The sequence below is a fragment of the Scyliorhinus torazame genome, chromosome 9 (assembly GCF_047496885.1).
Source record: "Scyliorhinus torazame isolate Kashiwa2021f chromosome 9, sScyTor2.1, whole genome shotgun sequence".
Lineage (NCBI taxonomy): Eukaryota > Metazoa > Chordata > Chondrichthyes > Carcharhiniformes > Scyliorhinidae > Scyliorhinus > Scyliorhinus torazame.
In genome coordinates, this window is record NC_092715.1 from 59,014,061 (window position 1) to 59,041,107 (window position 27,047).

A 27,047-nucleotide genomic window follows, 5' to 3' on the forward strand; every position below is an offset into this window, starting at 1 on the left:
GTTCGGCTTGCGGTCAGCAGCATTATCCAAAGCTGCAGACTGGCTGTCCGACCTCTCGGAATCTCTCCAATTTGAGAAAATCAAATTCGTCATCCGAGGGTCAGACGATGGCTTCCACAGAACGTGGGAGCCATTCACGCAATTGTTCTGGGACCTGTTCGTGATCAACGAACAAGCGGAAGAATAGCCAGGGTAAAGTAGCCAAAGCATGAGAGGGTAAGATAGACCGGGAGATTTGGGGGGGGGGGGGGGGGGGGGCGCGGACACAGCTAAAACTAAGAGGAAGGAAAGGCGAACCACAGGAGGGGGGGGGAGAAGACAGGGAACAAGAGAGGAGAACCAGGGAGGTTGGGGGGGGGGCAGGGAAATGAGAGCCGGAAGGAAGGCATGGGATACAATAAAGAACATGGCACCTCCAGGAGTAGGGAACGAGGAGAATAAATATGAAAGACTGGAGGAACGGCAGAAGCGGAAGGGAGCGCGAGATGGCAGCAAAATCCATCCGGGAGAAGCAAGCGACAACACCAAACCCATTTGAGTATTGCCCACTGTAATTGTCTCTCCGGCACCCGAATGTATATTTACCTCTCCAGTCTCCTCCACCCCCCCCCCCTCTCCCGCTGCCAAACAGTCGCCTACTTATGTGTTATAAATAATTTTGCCAGGTGTACAGAGTTGCTGCTGTTGAGCTGGTGCATAATACCCTACCCGTTATTCTATTTTATTTTTTATTGTTTTTTTAATAATTATTGTTTTCTTTTCTTGGTATGTTTGGGTGTGCCCTTCTCTTCTATATATGTGTGTGTGTATATATGTATATATATATATATATATATGTTTCTTATCCTGTGTACATAACGGTAAATATACTTTGTTCAAAAACCCAATAAAAAACATTTATTAAAAAAAAAGAGGTAAAAGGGAGGGAAAAACTTAAAACAGCCATGATCAGGGAATGGGGACTGGGGAAACTATTAGAACTAAAAGCTGACGAGTCCCCTGGACGTGATGGCCTGCATTCTAGGATCTGAAAAGAAGTGACAGCTGAGATAATAAATGAATTAGTTGTAATCGTCAAAAAATTCTCTAGATTCAGGAAAGGTGCCAGTGGATTGAAAAATGGCACATGTAGCACCAGTTCAAGAAGTTGTGCAGCACGGTAGCACAGTGGCTAGCACAGTTGTTTCACAGCTCCAGGGTCCCACGTTTGATTCCCGGCTTGGGTCACTGTCTGTGTGGAGTCGCATGTTCTCCCTGTGTCTGCGTGGGTTTCCTCCGGGTGCTCTGGTTTCCTCCCACAGTCCAAAGATGTGCAGGTTAGGTGAATTGGCCATTCTAAATTGCCTTTAGTGTCCAAAAGGTTTGGGTGGGGTTACGGGGATAGGGTGGAGGTGTGGGCTTGGGTAGGGTGTTCTTTCCAAGGGCCGGTGCAGACTTGGATGTGCCGAATGTCCTCCTTCTGCACTAGAATTTAATGGATGGAGACCGACAGCAGGAAACAACAGATGTTGGGCGAACTGGTGAGAATGAGGTCAATTAGGTTTTTCTCTCTTGGTTCCCTCACCACCTACCATAGGATCAGACTAGTAGATATGTCCTTTACACTTGGCCACCTCGGACAGTAGCGGTGTTACCGAGCTACAGTTGATGCACATTGAGATCCCCACCCAGAGCACATTCTGTACCTTGCCACCCCCTGTGCTTCATCCAAGTGGTGTTCAGCCCTGATTCATCACCTGAGCCAGGCTGGGAGGAGATGGGTGGTGGTGTAGGTGGTAATCGGCTGGAGGTTTGTTTGACCTTCAGAGTCAATGTTAAGGCCTCCCAGCGAAACTCCCTCCCAACCATTTCCCACTGTGCCACCACTCTGGTGAGTCTGTCCTGCTGGTGAAACAGGACATAACCAAGGACCGTGCAGGAGTTTTGAACAGGGGAGTGGGAACCAGAGCATTAGCTTAGAAGGTGTCATAACTGATGAGGAAATAGAGAACAAAAATAAGAGAACAACATCACCCTCAGGCAGAGCAAAAAAGGTGACAAGTGTGAGAAGGGAATTTCTGTTTTTGTTTTCAATGCCTACCAATTTTCCTGCCAAAGAGAGATTGAAGGGATGATTACCTTGTTCATATGGGGAGGGAAGGTGGCCAGAATTCAAAATGGTGCTACTACAGAGAGGAAGGCAGGCAGGGGGTTTGGTCTTCCGAACCTGATGTATTATTACTGGGCGGTGAATGTGGAGAAGGTACGGAGCTGGGTCAGAGGGGGTTGACTCCCAACGGGTCAGAATGGAGGAGAGTTGGGTAGGGGGTCGGGATTGAAGGCGCAAGCGACAGCGCCGCTCCCGATGGCCCCGGGGAGATACTCGGGGAGTCCGGTAGTAATAGCTTCGTTGAGAATTTGGAGGCAGTTTCGACAGCATTTCGGGTTGGGGTCAGGGTCAAGGGAAATGCCGATTCGGGGGAACCATAGATTTGAGCCAGGGAAGTGGGATGGAAATTTTCAGAGATGGGAGGAGAAAGGAATTGGGACACTAAAAGATTTATTTCTTGGGGGTCGTTTTGCGGGATAGAAGGAGCTGGGAGCGAAGTATTGGCTGGAGCAGGGGAATATATTTAGATACATGCAGGTTCGAGACTTTGCCAGAGAGGAGATAGAGAGCTTCCCATAGAGCCGGCTTCCGCATTGATGGAGGAGGCGTTAAAGTCGGAGCCTGGAGAAGGGGGTAGTATCAGCGGTTTACGGGGCTATTTTGGAGGAGGAGAAGGCGCCGCTAGAAAGGATCAAGGCAAAGTGGGAGGAAGAGTTGGGAGAGGGTATGGAGGAGGGATTCTGGTGTGAGGTGCTCCGGAGGGTGATCGCCTCCACCTCGTGCGAGGTTGGGGCTGATACAGCTTAAGGTGTAGAGCGCACCTTACAAGGGCGAGGATGAGCCGGCTCTTTGATGGGGTAGAAGATGTGTGTGAAGGTTGCCCGGGGGGGGGGGGCGCAAACCACGTTCATATGTTTTGGGCCTGTCCAAAGCTGGAGGATTACTGGAAGGAGGTGTTTAGGTTAATCTCTAAAGTGGTGCACGTAAAACTGGCCCCGGACCCTCTGGAGGCCATATTTGGGGTGTCGGACGAGCCGGTGTTGGAAACGGGTGCGGACGCAGATATTGTAGCCTTTGCCTCATTGATCACCCGAAGACGGATCCTGTTAGAGTGGAGAGCCTGCTGGAATTCTTGATGCTTGAAAAGGTCAAGTTTGAACTGAGGGGAAGGATGGAGGGATTCTGCAATTCACGGGCATTATTCATTATCCACTTTCGAGAATTGGATCACATTGAACATTAGGGGGTTGGGGGCTGGGAGGGTTGGGGGGGGAGGGGGACTGTATGTGTTAATGGTGACTGTGGGTGATTCCTGATTCCTCTTTGTCATTTGTTTATGTTAACATGCGGGCTAATGTTTGGTGGGAGGATGGGATTGTTGTTATTGATATGGAATTGACCTTGCTGATTATTGTTGGATGTAAATTTTGGAGAAAATGTGAAAATGGAGGAAAATTTAAAAATATTTTTAAAATAAGTATGAGAAGGGAGGGGGTCAATGCAGGACTGAGGGAATTGTACCTTAATGTGCGCAGTATATAGAACAAGGTAAATCAGCTTGTTACACATATTGAAATTGGCCGGTACAATGTTGTGGGCATCACAGAGACATGACTGTAAGGGGATCTGGGCTAGGGTCTAAATATACAAGGATATGTGTCCTATCGAAAGGACAGGCAGATGGGCAAAGGGGGCAGGGTTGCATTGTTAGTAAGGAATGAAGTTAAATCGATAGCAAGGACGATATAGGATCAGAAGGCATAGAATCTCTGTGGGTAGAGTTGAGGAATCGCAAAGGTTATAAGACCCTGATTTGAGTTATGTACAGTAGTCCGGATGTGGGGCAGAAAATAAACCAGAAGATTGAGAAAGCATGTAAAAAAGCAATATCACAACAATCATGGGGGACTTGAATATGCAGGTGGACTGGGAAAATCAGGCTGGTAGTGGATCCCAAGAAAAGGAATTTGTGGAATGTCTAAGAGATGTTGTTTGGGAGCAACTTGTGACAGAGCTTACTAGGAAACGGGCAATTCTGGATTTGGTGATTTGTAATGAGTCAAACTTGATTAGGGATCTTGAAGGTGAAGGAACCCTTGGGGAGCAGTGACCACAATATGATAGAATTTACCCTGCAGTTTGAGAGGGAGAAGCTGGAATCAGATGTAATGGTATTACAATTAAATAAGGGTAATAAAGGAGCTGGTCAGAGTTGATTGGAAAAGGAGCCTAGCAGGGAAGACAGTGGAACAGCAATGGCAGATGTTTTTGGGGGTTATTCAGGAGGCATAGCAGAAATTCATCCCAAGGCGGAGGAAACATGCTAAGGGGAGGTCAAGGCATCCATGGTTGACGAGGGAAGTCAAGGACAACATAAAATGAAAAGCATACAAAGTGGCGAGAATCAGTAGGAAGCCAGAGGATTGGGAATCCTTTAAAAGCGAGCAGAGGTCAACTAAAAAAGTAATAATCGTTATTGTCACAAGTAGGCTTGCATGAACACTGCAATGAAGTTACTGTGAAAAGCCCCTAGTCGCCACAGAGGATAGAGGATTGGCTGACTGGCAGAAGGCAGAGTGGGATAAAGGGGTCGTTTTCAGAATGACAGATAACAACAACTTTTCACAATATACATTAATAATCTGGGAGGAGGGACTGTTGCTAAGTTTGCAGATGATTCAAAGATCTGTGGAGGGGCTGGTAGTATTGGGAAGCATGAGGGCTGCAGAAAGATTTGGACAGCCTAGGAGAGTGGGCAATGAAGTGGCAGATGAAATACAATGTGGAAAAGTGTGAGGTTATGCACTTTGGAAGAAGGAATTTAGGCATTGACTATTTTCTAAATGGGGAAATGCTTAGGAAATCAGAAGCACAAAGGAGCTTGGGGGTCCTTGTTCACGATTCACTTGGCGATTAACGTGCAGGTTCAGTTGGCAGTTAAGAAGGCAAATGCAATGTTAGCATTCATGTCGAGGGCTAGAATACAAGAGCAGGGATGTACTTCTGAGGCTATATAAGGCTCTGGTCAGACCCCATTTGGAGTATCATGAGCTGCTTTGGGCCCCATATCTAAGGAAAGATGTGCTGGCCATGGAAAGGATCCAGAGGAGGTTCACAAGAATGATCCCTGGAATGAACAGCTTGTCGTATGAGGAATGGTTAAGGACTCTGGGTCTGTACTCGTTGGAGTTTAGAAGGATGAGGGAGGGATCTTATTGAAACTTACAGGATACTGCGAGGCCTGGATAGAGTGGACGTGGAGAGAATGTTTCCACTTGTAGGAAAAATTAGAACCAGAGAGCACAATCTCAGACTAAAGGGACAATCCTTTAAAACAGAAATGAGGAGGAATTTCTTCAGCCAGAGTGTGGTGAATCTGTGGAACTCTTTGTCACAGAACTATACAATTCACTGACTGTCTTTAAGACAGAGATAGATAGGTTCTTGATTAATAAAGGGATCAGGGGTTATGGGAGAAGGCAGGAGAATGGGGATGAGAAAAATATGAGCCATGATTGAATGGCGGAGCAGACTCGATGGGCTGAGTGGCCTAATTCTGCTCCTATGTCTTATGGTATTACATGACTGTAAGATACGATTTGGTGAATATGAATATGTCAAACTGTTGCTTGACTTGTCTGTGGGGCAGTTCTGCCAATTTTAGCAGAAACCTCCAAACGTTGTAAGGAGGGTTGATCGGGCCTGGTGTGCCATTGTCATTTTAGATGCCTAGGTTGGTGCTGGGTGGTTAATCTAGTTGTTATGGGCCAGGGTTTAGAGAACCCCAAAGTGGATCATGGAGTTTACCTGACCCATAACTTTTACTAGATTGTGGTGTGGGGATCACATGGCCCACTGTACAGGTGTGGTACAGCAGAAATCGAAAAGTATCTTTTAAAGCAAAACAATGTTTATTCTATGAACTCAAGTTAACCTTTTTAAACCATACAGTGAAGTCGATCAAATAACTCAATCAGATATTTTAAATGTTCTTTCCATGTCAGACTGAAAATTACCAGATCATCGATGTATACCGCACAATTGGGTAATCCTGAAATAATTTTGTTAGTTAACCGTTGAAATGTGGCTCGGGCATTTTTCATGCCAAATGGCATAACTTTGAATTGGTATATACCATCTGGAGTCCCAAAAGCTGAAATCGCCTTCACCCTTTCGGATAAAGGTACCTGCTAGTAACCTTTAAGTAAATGCAGTTTGGAAATAAAAGCTGATTGTCCACATTCTCAATGCAATCCTCCAAACGTGGGATAGGATAAGAGTCCGTTATTGTAATGCATTAACCTTTCTATAGTCCACACACAACCGTTGGGTACCATCTGGTTTAGGTACCATCACTATGGGTGAGCTCCATTGGCTGCAATCCATTTCAATTATGCCATTTTTAAGCATACTCTCATTCTCTTTGTTAACCTGTGCCAATTTTAAAGGGTTAAGTCTGTATGATGTTGTTTGATTTGAACAGCATTTTCCACATCTACATCATCTCTAGCCATTTTAGTACTTCCCAATTTATCTCTACAAACTTGCCCATGTGATATCAATAACTCTTTCAGATAAGTCCGTTTTTCCTCTAGAAGGTTAACTCAACAATTTAGCCCAATTTTTAAGAACATCCTCATTTTCCAATTTAATTTGATTCCCGGCTTGGGTCACTGTCTGTGCGGAGTCTGCACGTTCTCTCCATGTGTGCGTGGGGGTTTCCTCCCACAGTCCAAAGATGTGCAGGTTAGGTGGATTGGCCATGCTAAATTCCCCTTAGTGTCCAAAATTGCCCTTCGTGTTGGGTGGGGTTACGGGGTTATGGGGATAGGGTGGCGGTGTGGGCTTTGGTAGGGTGCTCTTTCCAAGAGCTGATGCAGACTCGATGGGCTGAATGGCCTCCTTCTGCACTGTAACTTCTATGACATCTATATCAAATTCACAGTCATCTGGATTTGGTTCGTCACTTTGAGTTAGAATCATTAAAACCTCCTTTTTCTCCTTCCCTTTCAAAGTACCTTTTAAGCATTTTCACTTGACACACTCGGTAAGTCTTCCCTCTATCTGGTGTTTTTACCACACAATTCACCTCACTTAATTTCCTTTCAATCTGATACGGTCCACAAAACCTTGCTTTTAAAGGCTCACCTACCACTGGTAACAACACTAAAACTCTATCTCCACTGGCAAAACTACGAACTTTTGATTTCTTGTCCGCTACCCGTTTCATCACATTTTGTGCAACTTTCAAATGTTGTCTAGCCAATTCACCTGCTCTATTTAATCGTTCCCTAAAATTTGACACGTAATCCAATAATGTAAGTTCTGATTTCTCACTCACCAATTTTCCTTAATCAATTTAAATGATCCTCTTACCTCGTGATCAAAAATTTGTTCAAAAGGACTGAATTTGGTTGACTCATTAGGTGCATCCCTAATTGCAAATGAAATGAAAATCGCTTATTGTCACAAGTAGGCTTCAATGTCGTTACTGTGAAAAGCCCCTAGTTGCCACATTCCGGCGCCTGTTCGGGGAGGCTGGTACGTGAATTGAACCGTGCTGCTGGCCTGCCTGGGTCTGCTTTAAAAGCCAGCTATTTAGCCCAGTGTGCTAAACCAGCCCCTAAACAGTATGAATGGAATTCTTTTATCCCAATCCTCTGGATAATCGTGACAATATGCCCTCAACATTGTTTTTCATGTCTGATGCCACCTTTCTAACGCTCCCTGCGATTCTGGATGGTACGCAGTTGATTTAAATTGTCTTATTCCTAAGCTGTCCACAACATCTTTGAATAACCTTGAGGCCAAATTTGATCCTTGATCCAATTGTATTTCTATGGGTAGTTCATATCTAGTAAAGAATTTAAGTAACTCCTCCACAATCTTTTTGCTGTAATATTACGTACTGGAATGGCCTCTGGAAACCTAGTAGATACATGCATTATAGTCAAAAGATATTGATTCCCACTTTTCGTTTTAGGAAGCGGACCTACGCAATCAATTAAGACCCTTGTAAAAGGTTCCTCAAATGCTGGAATGGGTATTAAGGGCGCTGGTTTTATCACTGCTTGAGGTTTCCCTATCACTTGACAAGTGTGACATGATCGACAAAATTTAACTACATCTTTATGTAGTCCAAGCCAATAAAAATGTTTTGTATTTTAGCTTGAGTTTTCCTTATTCCCAAATGACTTCCCACTGGTACCTCATGTGCAACTCGCAACACCTCTTTTCTATACTCTACCGGCAATACTACTTGATGAACGTCTGCCCACTTTTCATCCGCCTGCATATGTAAAGGTCTCCATTTTCTTATCAAGACATCACTTTTACAGTAATAACACTCTGGTACACTCTGATTCCTCTTCCGTATATGCTTTCTGATACATCCGTTTTATTTCTATATCTTTTTGTTGTAACTCCGCCAATTTTCCTGAACTAAAAGTATCCGCCTCATCCTCCACCTGTTCTTGTTCTTTTTCAACCATGTGGTCAAAAATAATTTCTGATAATTGCACTTCAACTTCATCTTCACTCTGATTTCTCCTCTTGTCTTAACCTGTGACTTTGTTACTACACAATCTGGAAAAACCCCAGGATATTCGTCCTTCAACTCTTCAGTTGACTGATTTTCCACTGGCTTATCAACCACAGTAGGCATCACTCCCACCTGCGATCCAGCTATAACATTACCCAAGATAAAATGTATTTCTGGACAAGATAGTTTCTCTATTTCTCCTACTACCACTTCACCACTCTTCACTGGACTTTCCAACCTTACCTTATATAATGGAACACTACTCCTCTCGACCTGAATTCCACCTATTACCACCTTTTCTGGCAACATTCTTCCCAAACTACATAACTCCTCATCTCTTACCATTAAAGATTGACTAGCTCCCGTATCTCTTAAAATAGTGACTTCTTTACCTGACACATGAGTAAAATTTTCCCACACAAGTAAATTCTTTAAAGACATCTGGCACCTTCTTATCAATCATCTCTTGATCAGGCTGTCCAATCTTTTGTACCTCCTTCGTTTCACTTGGGCTTTCCTTTACCACTTTAACAAACCCCACTGTCTTATTCTGTTTTACCACATCAGCCTTCCCAGTGCTTTTCTTCAACCACCAACACTGTGACTTTACATGGCCTAGTTTATTACAGTGAAAACATTTGAAACTTTTCATGTTTCTTCCACACGCCTGGATTTTATTTTAGTCTGAAGTACACTCCCCTTATTATCTCCCATCAAATCACCTTTACTTTTACCACTTGAGTATTTCTCACGTCCCCCAGTTTCTATCCCCCACAGGCTGAAACTGATGTCAGAAACCAAACTTTGATTTATGAACTAATTCATAATCATCTGCCATTTCTGCTGCTTACCTCGCAGTTTTAACCCTCTGCACTTCCACATGAGTTCTCACTACATCAGGAATTGAATTTTTAAACTCCTCCAAAAGTATAATTTCTCTGAGAGCTTCATACGTTTGGTCTATTTTCAAAGCCCTTATCCACCTATCAAAATTACTCTGTTTGAGCCTTTCAAACTCCATGTATGTTTGACCAAATTCTTAAATTTCTAAACCTTTGTCTGTAGGCTTCAGGCACTAGTTCATATGCACCTAAGATGGATTTTTTTCACCTCTTCATAAGTCTCAGATACCTCCTCCGGTAGTGATGCAAACACTTCACTAGCCCTACCTACCAGCTTTGTTTGAATCAGTAATACCCACATGTCCGGTGGCCATTTTATTTGTTTCGCCACCTTCTCAAATGAAATGAAAAAAGGCTTCTACCTCCTTCCCATCAAACCTTGGCAATGCTTCAACATATTTAACCACCAAGCCTTCGACTATGATGCTCTTTCTCACTATCCTCATCACTATCATCCAACTGTACATTTCCCTTTATGTCTGCCAATTTTAACTGACTGTCATGTTTCATGCTGATTTTCTGAAATTCAAACTCTCTCTCTTATCTTTTTCCCTGATCTGTATCTCACTTTCTCTTTCTTTTTGTTTTGCTAGTGCTATTCTTTCTTTTCTCCTCTCTCTATTTCTTTGCCCTCTCTATCTCTTTCTTTTCCCTCTCTCTCTCTTTCTTTTTGCTCTCTATCTCTTTCGTATTCAAGCTGCTTTAATTCTTTCACATGTTCCATTTGTTCAATTTGTAACTGAATTTCTGCCATTTCCAATGAGTCAAACTGTATCTCAGGCAATTTTAAATGCTTAGCCACCGCCATAATTACCTCACCTTTTCACATTTTGTCAGGTAATGTTAACTGCAATGTTTTTGCCAGACTCAACAGTCTGCGTTTAGTCTCTGTCCGTAAGGTACTGCGTGTGACATTCTCCACCCCCAAAAACTTCAGAGCCTCTGAAAGAGCCATTGTCCACAACACACTCCCCACTTAAAACTGGAATACCACACCTGGAAAACAACCACAATATGCTCACTGTCTTTACGTTCACTAAGCCAATCCAATAGATAGTCTTTTATCCCCCTCCAGCACCCCCAGTTTGTTATGGGCCAGGGTTTAGAGAATCCCAAAGTGTATCATGGAGTTCACCTGACACACAACTTTTAATAGATTGTGGTATGGGGAGCACACGGCTCACTCTACAGGTGTGGTACAGCAGAAATGGAAAAGTGTTATTTAAAGCAAAACAATGTTTATTCTATGAAATCCAGTTAACCTTTTTAAAACATACAGTGAACATCTTGGCAACCATTAATTCAAATATAATCCCCAAATAATACAATGCTAAGTAATCCTTACTTTCCTTTAAACATCCGTAAGATTTATAAAAAAAAAAAAAAAAACTTTTAACAGAAGTACATCAGGTTTAAATTCACTACTGAGAACAGTTATAATTCTGAATTCACCAAATGATCAAGAGATAGTCTTTACATAGCAGAGAGAACAACATTACACATTCTGTGGCTGACTGCAGCTCCAACACTGAAACGAAACCAAAAAAGCGCACACACCCAAGCTTTTCTCAGAGTGAAACTAAAAGCTGACAGACAGCCAAGATCCACCCACACTCTGACAACACTGCTGTAATAAACACCAATTTTTTAAAGGTACACCCACTACAGTTATTCTATTAAAAAAAACCATTTCTTAAAGGTACTCACATGACGGGTTTAATTCCTGTTGGCCTTTCTGTTGTGACTTGATACATCTGAGTGGTTTGCTGGACCATTGCAGAGGGCAGTCAAGAGTAAAACACATTGGGGTAGGTCTGGAGCCACAGGTCAGATGATTGGATTTTATTTATTGTCCCGTGTACCAAGGTACAGTGAGAAGTATTTTTCTGCGAGCAGCTCAGCAGATCATTAAGTACATGAAAAGAAAATTTTTAAAAATACATAATAGGGCGACACAAGGTACACAATGTAACTACATAAACACTGGCATCGGGTGAAGTATACAGGGGTGTAGTGTTAATGAGGTCAATCCATAAGAGGGTCGTTTAGGAGTCTGGTAACAGCGGGGAAGAAGCTGTTTTTGAATCTCTTCCTGCGTGTCCTCAGACTTTTGTATCTCCTGCCCGCTGGAAGAAGTTGGAAGAGTGAGTAAGCCGGGTGAGAGGGATCTTTGATTATTCTGCCTGCTTTCCCCAGGCAGGGAGGTGTAGATGGAGTCAATGGATGGGAGGCAGGTTTGTTTGATGGACTGGGCTGTGTTCACAATTCTCTGACGTTTCTTGCGGTCGCAGGCCGTGCAGTTGCTATACCAGGCTGTGGTGCAGCCAGATAGGATGATTTCTATGGTGCATCTGTAGGTAAGAGTTAATGTAGATCGGCTGAATTTCCTTTGTTTCCTGAGGAAGTGTAGGCACTGTTGTGCTTTCTGGGTGGTAGCATCGACGTGGGTGGACCAGGATAGATTTTTGTACCCCAAGGAATTTGAAACTGCTAACCGTCTCCACCTCGGCCCCGTTGATGCTGACAGGGGTATGTACAATACTTTGCTTCTGAAGTCAATGACCAGCTCTTTAGTTTTGCTGGCATTGAGGGATAGATTGTTGTTGCTGCACCACTCGACTAGGTTCTCTATCTCCCTCCTGTATTCTGACTCGTCGTTATTCACGATCCGGCCCACTATGGTCGTATCGTCAGCAATCTTGTAGATGTAGTTGGAACCAAATTTTGCCACGCAGTCGTGTATGTACATGGAGTATAGTAGGGGGCTAAGTATGCCGCCTTAGGGCAGTACAGTGGCACAGTGGTTAGCATTGCTGCCTACGGTGCTGAGGACCGGGGTTTGAATCCCGGCCCTGGGTCACTGTCCGTGAGGAGTTTGCACATTCTCCCCGTGTCTGCGTGGGTTTCACCCCCACAACCCAAAGATGTGCAGGATAAGTGGATTGGCCACGTTAAATTGCCCCTTAATTGGAAAAAATAATTGGGTACTCGAAAAAAAAAATTTTTTTAATACGCAGCCTTGCGGGGCCCCAGTATTGAGGACTATCGTGGTGTTGTTGTTTATTCTTACTGATTGTGGTCTGTGGGTCAGAAAGTCAAGAATCCAGTTGGAGTGAGGAGCCAAGTCCTAGGTTTTGGAGCTTTGATATGAGCTTGGCTGGGATTATGGTGTTGAAGGCGGAGCTGTAGTCAATAAATAGGAGTCTGATGTCGGAGTCCTTGTTGTTGAGATGCTCTAAGGATGAGTGTAGGGCCAGGGAGATGGCATCTGCTGTGGACTGGTTGCGGCGGTATGCGAATTGCAGTGGATCAAGGCGTTCTGGGAGTATGGAGGTGATGCGCTTCATGACCAACCTCTCGAAGCACTTAATTATGACTGAAGTTAGGTCCGCCGGACGGTTGTCATTGAGGCACGTTGCCTGGTTCTTTGGCACCCGTATGATGGTGGCCTTCTTGAAGCAGGTGGGGACCTCGGAGCAGAGTAGGGACAGATTAAACATGTCCGCGAACACATCTGCCAGCTGGTCCGCGCAGGCTCTGCGTGCATGACCAGAGATCCCATCCGGGCCCGTCGCCTTCCGAGGGTTCACTTTCAGTAAGGCTAATCTGACTTTGGAAGCTGTGATGGTGGGTATGGGTGTGTTATGAGCTGCTGGGGCACTCGACAGCCGATTATCGGTTTCCTGCTCGAACCGAGCATAGAATGCATTGAGGTCATCAGGGAGGGGTGCGCTGCTGCTGGAGATGCTGCTCAGCTCCACTTTGTAGCCCGTTATGTTGTTTAGGCCTTGCCACAACCGCCGAGAGTCTGTAACGCTAGTCTGAGGTCGTACCTGGATTTCTTGTATAGGTCGGGGTCGTCTGACTTGAACGCCTCAGACCTGTCCTTCAGTAGGGAGTCAATCTCGCGATTGAGCTATGGTTTGCGGTTGGGGAATGTACGTACTGCTTTCTTTGGCAGGCATTTGCTAATGGAGTTTGACGGTGGTGGCGTGCTCATTTAGGTTGGTCGCGGAGTTCTTAAATATGGCACACTTCAATGAGCCAAACAATATGGTAATTTCATGATCGTTACGGAGACAGTTTTCAATGAAAGACTTACTAATTAATTGAAAATAAATTCCACCAACTGTCGTGGTGGCATTTGAACTTGTGTCCACAGAACATTGGCCTGGCCCTCTGGTTACTAATCCATGATATTACCATTACACCATCTTCTCAACCAAGTGGGCTGGAGAGCTTATTTGGAGTGGAAGTGGAGAGTGTTTCTTTAGAGTACCCAATTCTTTTTTTCCAATTAAGGGGCAATTTAGCATGGCCAATTCTCTTACCTGCACATCTTTGAATTGTGGAAGTGTGACCCACGCAGACACTGGGAGAATGTGCAAATTCCACACGGATAGTGACCCGGGGCCAGGATCGAACCCGAGTCCTCTGTGCTGTGAGGCAGAAGTGCTAACCACTGTGCCACCATCCGCCCCTGAAGTGGAGAGTGTTCCATCACACTCCTGACCGGAGTCCCATGTGACCGGCATTGGCGATTAGTTGAGAGCAACTCATTGCAGAATGCCCAGCCTCAAACTGACTCTTCTAGTCACTGTTTACATGGCTGGTCAAGTTCCATTTCCAATTATTGAGGGAATTCAATAATGATAATCCTGTTCAGTATCAAAGGGAGGTGATTAGACATTCTCTTGTTGGTAATAGCTGTTGCCTGGCACTTGTGTGGCATGGATATTACTTGACATCAGCCCATATCTGAATGTTGTCCAGATCTTGCTATATGTAGACATGTAGACATAAGTTGTGAATGGCATACGCATGCTGTGCGGTGCGCATTTTTAAATTTATAATGTGGTTTCAGCAATTATTTTTATTCTTATATTCACTTCACAGTACACAAAGCGCTTCAGTTGATGAATCACCCGATACTACCAAATTCAATCCAGGGTCGGCAATCAACAGCACCTAGCTCCGTCTCTGTTCCTATTAGCCAACTGTCTGGTCCACGTGACACTGTAGAAATAATAAGATCGCTACCGCAGAAATACAGAAGGCAACCAATACCAGTAGACGAAATGGAATACATTCAGGTGAGTCTGCACCATTTTAATTAAATGTTTCTTTCCACTCTTGAGTATAAGCCTAGAGCAAATATAAGCCTGGAAAATGTGAGCATGGTTGGAGGAGCAGGCAGGGATTGTGGTGAGAACTAAGGAAATGCTGATGCTGTGCTTTGGACCTGACCTTTAGTAAGCTGCAAAAATACCAGGTAACTCACTGAGAAGCTATCAAAGATCAGGCTTATGCAGAAAGTGTATGACGCAAGTTTTCTGTTTTGTTTAAAAGTGCCCAATTTTTTTCCAATTAAGGGGCAATTTAGCATGGCCAATTCACCTACCCTGCACATCTTTGGGTTTTGGGGGTGAGGCCCATACAGACACGGGGAGAATGTGCAAACTTCACCGACCGGGGCCTCTGCGCCTTGAGGCAGCAGTGCCGCTGTGCCACCTGGTGTAACACAAAGTGAACATTGGTTTAAGACTCCATATTAAAAGAAGTATATAATTGCATTGGAGGCAGAACAGTGAAAGTCACTGGGTTGGTCACTTGGCCCAGAAGGTTGTTTAACGATGAGAGGCTGATTAAATCAGGCCTATGTTCTCTTGTGTTTAGCAGAATTAAAGGTGATCTAAGTGAAACATACACGATTGTCAAGGAACTTGAGAGGGTAATAATCTTTATTGTCACAAGTCGAGCTACATTAACACTGCAATGAAGTTATTGTGAAAAGCCACTAGTCGCCACATTCCAGCGCCTGTTCGGGTACACGAGGGAGAATTCCGAATGTCCAAATTACTAAACAGCGTATCTTTCGGGACTTGTGGGCGAAATCAGGAGCACCTAGAGGAAACCCACACAACACAGGGAGAATGTGCAGAGTCCGCACAGGCAGTGACCCAAACCTGCAGACTCCATACAGACAGTGACCCAAGCCAGGAATTGAACCTGGGACACTGGCACTGTGAAGCAACAGTGCTAACCACTGTGCTATGTGGGGATGCTGTTTCAGGATAAGAGGTTGATCATTTAGGATTGAGATGAGGAGAAAATTCTTCAATCAAAGGGTTGTAAATCTTTGGAATTCTTTTACCCTAGAGAGTTATGGATGCTTCATTTCAGCTTAGATCTACACTTCTTCTATCCTCTTTGCTATGTTCCCTTTATAATCATGTGCTTTAGTCTCCACTGTGCCACTGCGCCCCACCCTGCCGCATCATTAAACAATGCATGTGCTACTTTTATCTTTTCTGATTTAATCACAAGTAGTGATGCCATGAGAATTCATGGGGTTCAGGCCCAATGTTGAGCACTCCCTGGGCAACTCCCTTCCAATTATATATCCGTGTGCTGCCGCCACTTTGCTGGGTCTGTCCTGCTGGTGGGACAGGACATACGCAGGAATGAGGATGATGGTGGTGTTTGGGAGATTGTCTGTAAGGGTGTGATACCATCAGACTGTTGCTTCACTCGTCTGTGGGACAGTTCTTCCAATTCTGGCAGAAACCCCTAGATGTCAGTAAGAAGGACTTCTTACAACAGGGCGAGTTTGCTGTTGTCACCGGTACCCATGTTGATGCCGTGTGGTCTGTCCTTCTTCATCCCTTTTGTGTAGTCTACGGAGTGGTTGAATACAACTGAGTGACTTGATGAGGCATTTAAGAGTCAACTATATTGCTGTAGGTCTGGAGTCACATGTAGGCCAGACCAGGTAAGGATGACAGGATTTCTTCCCTATGGCACATTAGTGAACCAGATACGTTTTTATGACTATCAACAATGGTTTCATGGTCATTCTTTTAATTCCAGATTTTTTTAATTGAATTCAAATTCTACAATCTGCCATGGTGGGATTTGAATGCAGGTTTCCAGAGCATTATCCTTAGTCTCTGGATTGCTAGACAAGTGACAATACTCTTAAATTAACACCTTTAATTTTTTTTTAAATGTTTCAATTCGAAGAGTACCCAATTCATTTTTTCCAATTAATGGGGCAATTTAGCATGGCCAATTAACCTCGCCTGCACATCTTTGGGTTGTGGGGGCGAAACCCACGCAATCACTGTCCACACGGACAGTGATCTAGAGTCAGGATCGAACCTGGGACGTCGGCACTGAGACAGCAGTGCTAACCACTGCGCAACCATGCTGCCCTTCAAATTAACATCTTAAGCAATGCACCTTATTATTTATCCCTTGTTTTAATATTCCGTTGTCTTCCATTTTCTTGCTAACTTGTTTCTAAGTTACTATAAAAACCTATATGACGTATTTTTTATTGTTGACGCAAATCCACATATTACCTTGCTGTTGTTGCATAGAACAAAATTCAATTCACACACAGATGGAAAGAAATTAGTTTTATTGATCCCAGCACTGCTCTTGTGGAAGACCACTTCCCACTTTCTGAATAACTACCCTTTATTACCAGTCCCTGCTTTGTCTTGAAGCCAGCTAACTATCTATTATCACTTGACCCCTGATTCCACCTCCTGATCATTTCTCGTCAGTCTATTATGGGCCACCTTATCAAATACGCCTCAAATTCAGATATCTTGGATCCACTGTATTACAATTGTCTATGATTGGTGATGCAAGATTTTCCTTTTGGAATTCTTGCTGTTTGTTATATTTATCTTTTCTAAATGTTCTTCTATTCTCTAGTAAGGATCCCATTATCCCACCAATGTTAATCTGACTCGTCTATAATTCCTTGGACATGTTCTGTCGTCTTGAATTAGGAATTATATTAGCTATCCACCAGTATCATCTTTTCCTAACAAATTATTAAACATGAGTGTTATCTCGTCTCTACGTTCTATTTGAATATGTGGATACAATCCATCCAGACCAGGGGAATTTTATTCTGTGTTCAGTTTATTCAATACATCTCGTTTTTATTTTAAATGTATTTATCTAATTGAATAATATTTCTGCCATCTCTATTATTGTAACCTGTGGTATTATCTTTTCTGTGCCTTAATGGCCCTAATTCCATCACAGCCTTTCTATATTGATAAGCATGTAAAATATTTTAATATTTTGTTTAACGCACCTTGATAATTTATTTTCATAGTTCCACTTTGCTTTCCTAACTGATTTTTGACTTTTCTTCTAATCTTTCCATTTTCTCTCTCATCCTGCACCCTTGCTATCTCTTTCCCTAATCCTAAATTGCTCCCTTGTGTCTTTATTCATCCATGGTGTCTCCACCTGTGTTTAGTTTGATCTTTCCTTTTGGTGGAATATAATTTACCTACAGTCAGAGTGAATTTTATTGAAATAAATTAATTTTCATCTCAATAATGCAACCAAATGGTGGCCCACCATAACAGTTAATGGCCCTTTGTTTCATAATGGGTATCTTATCCTGCTTTAGTTGAATATATTGCTGGAGCTTTTTAACTTCACACATGTTACCAATTTTTGTTTTGCAGCGTGGAGGACCAGAGTAAAAGCAACTGCTTATTGCTGTCATCCATCACTGGCTGCTTCTACTGTCAAATTTTCAAGCTGTGGATATAATTGCAAACCTTTGTACATTTTATATTGCTGTGCCGATTACATATCCTCTGGCTGAATGGATGTACATACCACAGTTTCAATAAACATTGAAAATTTGTCACCTTTCATAAAAGACGAAACATTTTGACATATTTCCCAAACTAATGTTCATTGGTTTTCATAGGAATAATATGGTGAAATTAAACAGTATTTTATATTTTATCTCCAGCTATTTGTTCCTGAATAAGTCAGTAATGATACAATATCTTGCCCAATTATATAGCAATTTCTTCCATAAAAATCTTCCAAATTATAACTTCAGTCTGTTTGAAGTTTGAACTTCAACTGATATTTAATTACAATATGGAATATAAACCACATGAAAATGTATGGTACTATTCTGATTTTAAAACTTGTTAAAATGATTAGAAAATTCAAAATACATAGTTCCATCATTTATGTAATTCTGTTTTCAAAAAAATGCTGTCAAGTCCACTAATTTTGAGAGCCTATGGAATGATTTAATTCTGGCATATTGTCAATACTCCTTTTAAATGTAAAGTACATTGGCAGATATAGGTGCATTTTTCTGCTTTTTAAAATAAAGATGCTATCCATCTTCATTGCTAAAGATAAGGTTAAGCTGATTGTTGAATTAAGCATTGTGAATTACAGTTTAACTGCAGAATTTAAAAACTGTTTTCAGTTGGGTGCTTTTGTATTTTTAAGTTAACCGTACAGCACTACATTTACCACAAATATTTGAAGATCAGTGGTGTGGCAAATTATGTACATAAGATGCATCAATAAGTGGAATTGTTAAAACTTCCTATCAGCTGAGTGTAGGAATTTTAATGTGCAGGGGGGAACTACTATTGTACAGAATTACACGGACATAAACTGCATTTCCACTTACTGTCATATGCTTTTGTTCAAAATTATGAATAAACATTTAAATAAGGAAGTAAAGGCTTGAAGTGCAGTACTCTAATAATTAAATTTTTATTTTACACCATATTTCCATTGAATTTGGAGTTACTTCTTAACATCACTTTAGATAAATTTTAACCAAAATTTGGTTCCTTGAGTTAAGAACCGAAGAACTCCGAGGAGGCAGCCACTCGACCTGTCAAGCCCACTCCACCATTCAACATAGGCTGATCTGATTGTGGCCTTAACTCCAGTTGCCTGCCTGCCACCAACACCAACCACCTTTTATGGATGTGAAACACTTGCTGTTTCTATGTTAATAGCATTTCATCCACCTGGGGAGTTGAAATAAGTTTTCTAGCACTGGATAAATAAAACTGGCCCCCAGTGTATACAACAGCAGGTTCAGTATCTCACTGAAGGAGATTCAAGGACAGGTTACCTCCCACTCTATATGGATGCAGAGCGGTGGATAATGTCCCAGAGCAGAAAAGGATGCCAGACACTTGTAAAGGTTATCAGTAAGTCTTTAACAGGTCTTGTAACTTCTGTTGAAGTATTGTTTATACTCAGTGATGTGGACACAAATTATATCATTTATCTGGTATGAACTCTAAATTTCATATTTGATTTATGCAGTCTTGTAGTAATGCATTAGATTCTATTTATCTCACGGTCCAAAATCTGAAAAAACTGACTAAACGTTGCTGACCTTTTGTAGGCACAAATTATTTGGTTGGTCTGTTCAGTGGATGTTGATGGTGAAGTATTCAGTGATGGTGATGCTGTTGAATGTCAAAGAGAGATGGTTAGATTTGTTTTTGTTGGAGATGGCAATTGCCTGGAACTTGCATGCCATATACGTTACTGGTAACACATCCATGTTGTCCAGGTTTTGCTGCATGCAGGCGTAGACTCCTTCAGTATCTGAGAAGTCACAAATGTTATTAGACACTGCTTGTCATGACACCAACCAATGGGGAGTTTTCCCGATTACCATTGACTTTGAATTTTGGCAGGGCTTCTTCATACCACACCTGATCATTTTTTTAAAAATTCATGGAACGAGGGTGTCATTGGAAAGGCCAGCATTTGTTGCCCATCCGTAATTTCTCTTTAACTGAGTCGCTAGCTAGGTCATTTAAGGGGACAGTTACATATAGCCAGGCCAGATAAGGATGGTAGATTATCTTCCCTAAAGGACATTAGTGAACCAGATGGATTTTTACAACCATGATAGTTTCATGGTCACCTCTTTATATTCCAGATTTTATAATTGAATTTAAATTTCACCAGAGCGTTAACCTGGATCTCTGGGTTACTAGTCCAGTGGAATTGCCATTGTGCTACCTTGGTAACTATAAGCATTTTCCTTTCTCACGATTTCCATATAGGCTGATTTTCTTTGTTACCACATTCAGTCAAATGTTGGCTTATTATAGAGGGCACGTAGTCTTGCCTCTTTGATTCAACTCTCACAATCATATCTAGATCTAGGAGATACTAGAACAAAGGACTTGGTCAAAGAGATGGGTTTCAAGGGTACGAGGTTAAGGAAGGCAGTTCCACAATGAATGAAGCACCTGAAGGAAAGCAGAGATACAGAATAGTTTATATTTGCTGTAAAACTCTTCAGGAGATCCTGAAGAAGGATGCTATGTAAATACATATACTTTACTCCCCTACAAACCATTTTGAGGAACCCCATCTTTATAACCACAGTCCAATGTTTTCAGACTGGATTTTAAATCTACTGTATGGTCATAATTCTTCCTACCAAACTTTTCCATGAGTCTGGGTGTTCTGGGTCTACGTTTTCTAAACATGACTGTGAGGCAGTCTTGTGGCACAATGGTGGTGTCCCTACCGCTGGGGCAGGAGGTCCAAGTTCCAACCCACTTTAGGATTTGATGGCCATGTAAAGTGTATTCATAAATGTGGCCAAACAGGTTGATTATCAGCCTGCAAATCCTTCCCATATGCCTGATGTATGGCACTAAAGAGGGAGAAGAGAAGATTCCTGATCAGCCATACTGCAGAAGTCAATGCCAACCCATGCAAAGTTTTGCTTAATAATATTCATGGATCAACCCAATAGAGCAGTCATGTTCAAACAATGTTCTGATTGCGGGAAGAAGAGCACAACTGTGTGACCGGCTTTTAAAAACGCTGGCCCCAACTGGCTTTCAGCATACTGGCTGTTCTGCGCATGCGTGCCCCCTCAGCAGTACGCAGGCCTGGAGCCCAGCGGGGCAGAAGGACTCCTCTAGATGTCAGTGTGCTGACCCAGGAGCAGATTGTTTTTTTTTAAATTGCTGGAGTCTTCTTGCCTGGAGTGGTGGCAGGGAGCAGGTCACGTGGGTGCACACTGACGTCCCGTGTTGTGGCCGTGCGCGAGAGATTCCTCCATTTTGCAGCTGCCAGCAGTGCTGGTGTAAACTCCAAGGCCTCTGATGAACAACCCATGAAAACTAAGCTGAAAACGGACACCGCAGCATAAAGATGATTACTTGAAGTATGGGTTATCAATTGTGCCACTGCAAATCCGGATTCAAAGCTCATGGGCGCGATTCTCCGCTCCCGCGCCGGTTTGGAGAATCGCCTGGGTCGCCAAATTTTCCCGCCACGCCGGTCCGACGCCCTCCCGCCATTCACGGAAGTGGCCAGATCGGCACAATCGCGTTTTGCGCAGCACGGTCCAGTGACTCGCCCGAGACAGCCAAAATGGCGATTCACCGGACCCCCACGATTCTCAGTGCCGGATGGGCCGAGCGGCCTGGCCAAAACGGCGGGTTCCCCCCCGGCGCCGTCCACACCTGGTCGCTGCCGGCGGGAACAGCGCGGGATGCTGGAGGGGCGGCCTGTGGAGGGGGGGATCCTGCACCGGAGGGGGGGCCTCAAATGGGGTCTGGCCCGCGATCGGTGCCCACCGATCGTCGGGCCGGCATCTCTGAAGGAGGGCCTCCTTTCTTCCGCAAGATCCGTTAGACATCTTCTTGCGGGGCGGACTCGGAGAGGACGGCAACCACGCATGCGCGGGGTGACGCCAGTTATGCGGCGCTGGCCGTGTCATGTATGCGGCGCCGCCTGGCGCGCGTAAATGAAGCAGCGCTGCTCCTAGCCCATTATCAGGCCCTGAATCGGGTCAGGATAGGGGCCGTTTCGCGCCGTCGTGAACCTCAACGGCGTTCACGACGGTGCGAACACTGCCTCCATTTCGGAGAATCCCGCCCCATGTGTTTTATATGCAGGGCAGCATATTGAAATCTAAGCATGGCGAGTTCCAGGACAAACCTCTTTATTTTTTTCAATGAATGCAGATCTTAAATCATTTGCTGAAGTCTCATTAGAAAACTTTGAGATCATGAGGACCAAGCAGGCTCACCAGTGACATAAAGGTAAGTGAAAATCGTGGGTCTCGAAGGTTGATAAAAATGATCCCGGAAATTTTTTTTTTGAAAAATGCTGCAATAGAGGTCCATGGTCTCCCACAGCTTCTTTAAGGGCATGCTAACGAGAAGAGGAAGGGTGGACCGTACTGAAGAGCAGTGGTAAGAAATCAGAGATTGTCTGAATCGTTTTGAGTGGTGGGGTTTGAGTTGATTGACTGGACCCAGGTTGCTAGGTAACTATGCTGGCTCCCGGTAGCCAGAGACCGGAGGTGACGCGCATACTGCGACGGAAGTCGTGCTGCCAACTGTCTACCGTTTCCAGGAGTGATGGCGATGGACGTTCGCTCCCGGGCCAAGCGCTACGAGAAGCTCGACTTTCTGGGAGAGGGACAGGTGAGGCCTGCCCCGCATCTGCATATATTTAAGCAGTAGAGCCGCCGGGTGCAGTACAGGGCTCGGTCTGGCCGTTTGCTGCTTTTGTATTGGCTGGAGAGGCTGATTATTGTCCGTTGTTGTATTCCCCATGGCTCAGAATGGCATTTTATTTGAGTTAGTCCATCCCCTCCCCCGCCAAATCCGAGCAGAAAACTGTTTCATTCTGCTTCAATCATAGCCAGAGAACAATGCAAGCTGAAAAAGGGCAAGCAATTTTTTTTGGCGCCAGCTGGTAGCACCGTCGCCTCTAAATCGTACGATTTTTGGGTTCGAAGCCTGCACGAGGGGGAGAAAAATGAAATCTCGATAGATAATCCAGTAAATTTCTTGGGGAGGGAGAGGGGTATGGGGGGGGGGGGGGGGGGAGGGCCAACATTCTGCTTAGTTGGGTATAAACGATACCACGATGCTTTGAAGATCAGTGGAGTTGTCCTCAGTGCCCTGGCCAACGTTTGTCCCGTAATCTATATCAGAAAAGGGCTGATTACGTGCTAGCTGTCTCTTATTTGTGGGAGTTTTTCCGACTGCAAATTAGCTGCCATGCTTCCAACATTACAACGTGGACTAAACTTCAAAAAGTACTTCATTTGCTCTGGAGCACTCTGCTTGGACAAGACATTGTTTGTGAAAAGCACTGTATTTCATTACTTTTCTGTAGCCAATTTTTAAATACATAGAATGAAGCAGTTGGAGGGATTTTAAACCACCTGATTTTAAAGCCTAGCCATTGGAGTTTGAAGCATATGTCAACATTAATGTCAATGCTCATTTGGAACACGCATGTCTGCATCAGTGAACAAAGAAATGTACAGCACAGGAACAGACCCTTCGGCCCTCCAAGCCCGTGCCGACCATGCTGCCCGACTAAACTACAATCTTCTACACTTCCTGGGTCCGTATCCCTCTATTCCCATCTTATTCATGTATTTGTCAAGATGCCCCTTAAATGTCACTATTGTCCCTGCTTCCACCACCTCCTCCGGCAACGAGTTCCAGGCACCCACTACCCTCTGTGCAAAAAACTTGCCTCGTACATCTACTCTAAACCTTGCCCCTCTCACCTTAAACCTATGCCCCCTAGTAAGTGACCCCTCTACCCTGGGGAAAAGCCTCTGACTATCCACTGCGGAACACCACTGGTCACAGCCCTCCAATTAGAAAAGCATCCTTCCATTGCTACTCTCTGCCTTCTATGACCTAGCCAGTTCTGTATCCACCTTGCCAGCTCACCCCTGATCCCGTGTGACTTCACCTTTTGTACTAGTCTACCATGAGGGACCTTGTCAAAGGCCTCACTGAAGTCCATATAGACAACATCCACTGCCCTACCTGCATCAATCATCTTTGTGACCTCCTCGAAAAACTCAAGTAAGTGAGACACGACCTCCTCTTCACAAAACCATGCTGCCTCTCACTAATACGTCCATTTGCTTCCAAATGGGAGTAGATCCTGTCTCGAAGAATTCTCTCCAGTAATTTTCCTTACCACTGAAGTAATGCTCACCGGCCTGTAGTTCCCTGGATTATCCTTGCTATCCTTCTTAAACAGAGGAACAATGTTGGGACATCCCCTGAAGTCAGTGAGGATCCAAAGATTTCTGTCAAGGCCTCAGAAATTTCCTCTCCAGTCTCCTTCAGTATTCTGGGGTAGATCCCATCAGGCCCTGGGGACTTGTCTACCGTAATATTTTTTAAGACACCCAACACCTCGTCTTTTTAGATTTCGATGTGACCCAGGCTATCTACACACCCTTCTCCAGACTCAACATCTACCAATTTCTTCTCTTTGGTGAATACTGATGCAAAGTATTCATTTAGTACCTCACCCATTTCCTCTGGCTCCACACATAGGATCCCTTGCCTATCCTTCAGTGGGCTAACACTTTCCCTGGCTACCCTCTTGCTTTTTATGTACGTGTAAAAAGCCTTGGGATTTTCCTTAACCCTATTTGCCAATGACTTTTCGTGACCCCTTCTAGCCCTCCTGACTCCTTGCTTAAGTTCCTTCCTACTTTCCTTATATTCCACACAGGCTTCGTCTGTTCCCAGCCTTTTAGCCCTGACAAATGCCTCCTTTTTCTTTTTGACGAGGCCTACAATATCTCTCGTTATCCAAGGTTCCCGAAAATTGCCGTATTTATCCTTCTTCCTCACAGGAACATGCCGGTCCTGAATTCCTTTCAACTGACACTTGAAAGCCTCCCACATGTCAGATGTTGATTTGCCCTCAAACATCCGCCCCCAATCTAGGTTCTTCAGTTCCCGCCTAATGTTATAATTAGCCTTCCCCCAATTTAGCACATTCACCCTAGGACCACTCTTATCCTTGTCCACCAGCACTTTAAAACTTACTGAATTGTGGTCACTCTTCTCTAAATGCTCCCCTCACCAAGTTGAAGCCTCCCATCACCACAACCCTGTTGTTTTTACTCTTTTCCAAAATCTGTCTACCTATCTGCTCCTCTATTTCCTGCTGGCTGTTGGGAGGCCTGAAGTAAACCCCCAACATTGTGACTGCACCCTTCTTATTCCTGATCTCTACCCATATAGCTTCACTGCCCTCTGAGGTGTCCTCCCGTAGTACAGCTGAGATATCCTCCCTAACCAGTAGCGCAACTCCGCCACCCCTTTTACCTCACCCTCTATCCCGCCTGAAACATCTAAATCCTGGAACGTTTAGCTGCCAATCCTGCCCTTCCCTCAACCAGGTCTCTGTAATGGCAACAACATCATAGTTCCAAGTACTAATCCAAGCTCTAAGTTCATCTGCCTTACCCGTAATACTTCTTGCATTAAAACATATGCACTTCAGGCCACCAGACCCGCTGTGTTCAGCAACTTCTCCCCGTCTGCTCTGCCTCAGAGCCACACTGTCCCTATTCCCTAGTTCTCCCTCAATGCTCTCACTTTCTGACCTATTGCTCCCATGCCCACCCCCCTGCCATACTAGTTTAAACACTCCCGTGTGACACTAGCAAACCTTGCGGCCAGGATATTTATGCCTCTCCAGTTTAGATGCAACCCGTCCTTATCAGTCACACCTGCCCCGGAAGAGCTCCCAGTGGTCCAGATAACGGAAACCCTCCCTCCTACACCAGCTGTTTAGCCATGTGTTTAGCTGCTCAATCTTCCTATTTCTAGCCTCACTGGCACGTGGCACAGGGAGTAATCCCGAGATTACAACCCTCGAGGTCCTGTCTTTTAACTTTCTGCCTAGCTCCCCGAACTCCTGCTGCAGGACCTCATGCCCCTTCCTGCCTATGTCGTTAGTACCAACATGTACAATGACCTCTGCCTGTTTGCCCTCCCCCTTCAGGGTGCCCTCTCCCCATTCGGAGACATCCTGGACCCTGGCACCAGGGAGGCAACATACCATCCTGGAATCTTTTTCACATCCACAGAAGCGCCTATCTGTGCCCCTGACTATAGAGTCCCCTATTACTATTGCTCTTCTGCGCTTTGACCCTCCCTTCTGAACATCAGAGCCAGCCGTGGTGCCACTGCTCTGGCTGCTGCTGTTTTCTCCTGATAAGCTATCCCCCCCGACAGTATCCAAAGGGGTATACCTGTTCGAGAGGGGGACAGCCACAGGGGATTCCTGCACTGACTGCCTGCCCTTTCTGGTGGTCACCCATTTCTCTGCCTGCACCTTGGGTGTGACCACATTTATATAGCTGCTATCTGTGACACTTTCCGCCACCTGCATGCTCCTAAGTGCATCCAATTGCTGCTCCAACCGAACCACGCGGTCTGTGAGGAGCTCCAGTTGGGTGAACTTTCTGCAGATGAAGCCACCCGGGACGCTGGAAGCCTCCCGGACCTGCCACATCTCACAGTCAGAGCACTGCACCCCTCTAACTGACATCAATTAATTAGTAAATTAAAGTTAAAAGTTTTTTTTAAAAATTAAAGTTACTGTTAACTATCTGTTTCCTAGCACTAGATTTCTACTATAAATGTGAAGGCTAAATAAAGTACTCTCCGATCTCTGGCTTAGATACCCCTCTAAATTATAATTAAGTAATGATGTTTAATTCGTTACCAATGCTTAAATGTTTTAATTTAGTGTAGATTCCCACCCAGCCACTCAGGTCACAGCTTTTCTGTGATGTCACTTCAGTTTCCCCCCCCCCCCCCCAAAAAAAAAAAACCACACACACAATTTGAAAAGGTAATAAAAGTAAAAATGAGTA

The 27,047-nt window shown here is 44.2% G+C and overlaps 1 protein-coding gene across 7 annotated transcripts in view; it reads left to right on the forward strand.

The window, feature by feature from the left end:
* cdk7 (cyclin-dependent kinase 7) overlaps positions 1–27,047 on the forward strand; it is a 154,317-nt gene that overhangs the window by 37,109 nt on the left and 90,161 nt on the right. For 6 of the 7 annotated variants that reach the window (XM_072515970.1, XM_072515974.1, XM_072515971.1 and 3 more), the window contains one exon: positions 14,429–14,625. In XM_072515970.1, coding sequence (XP_072372071.1) covers positions 14,429–14,625 — 197 coding nt within the window. Of the gene's footprint in view, positions 1–14,428; positions 14,626–22,675; positions 22,813–27,047 lie in introns of those variants that run through there. The other variant, XM_072515976.1, reaches the window with a different exon arrangement.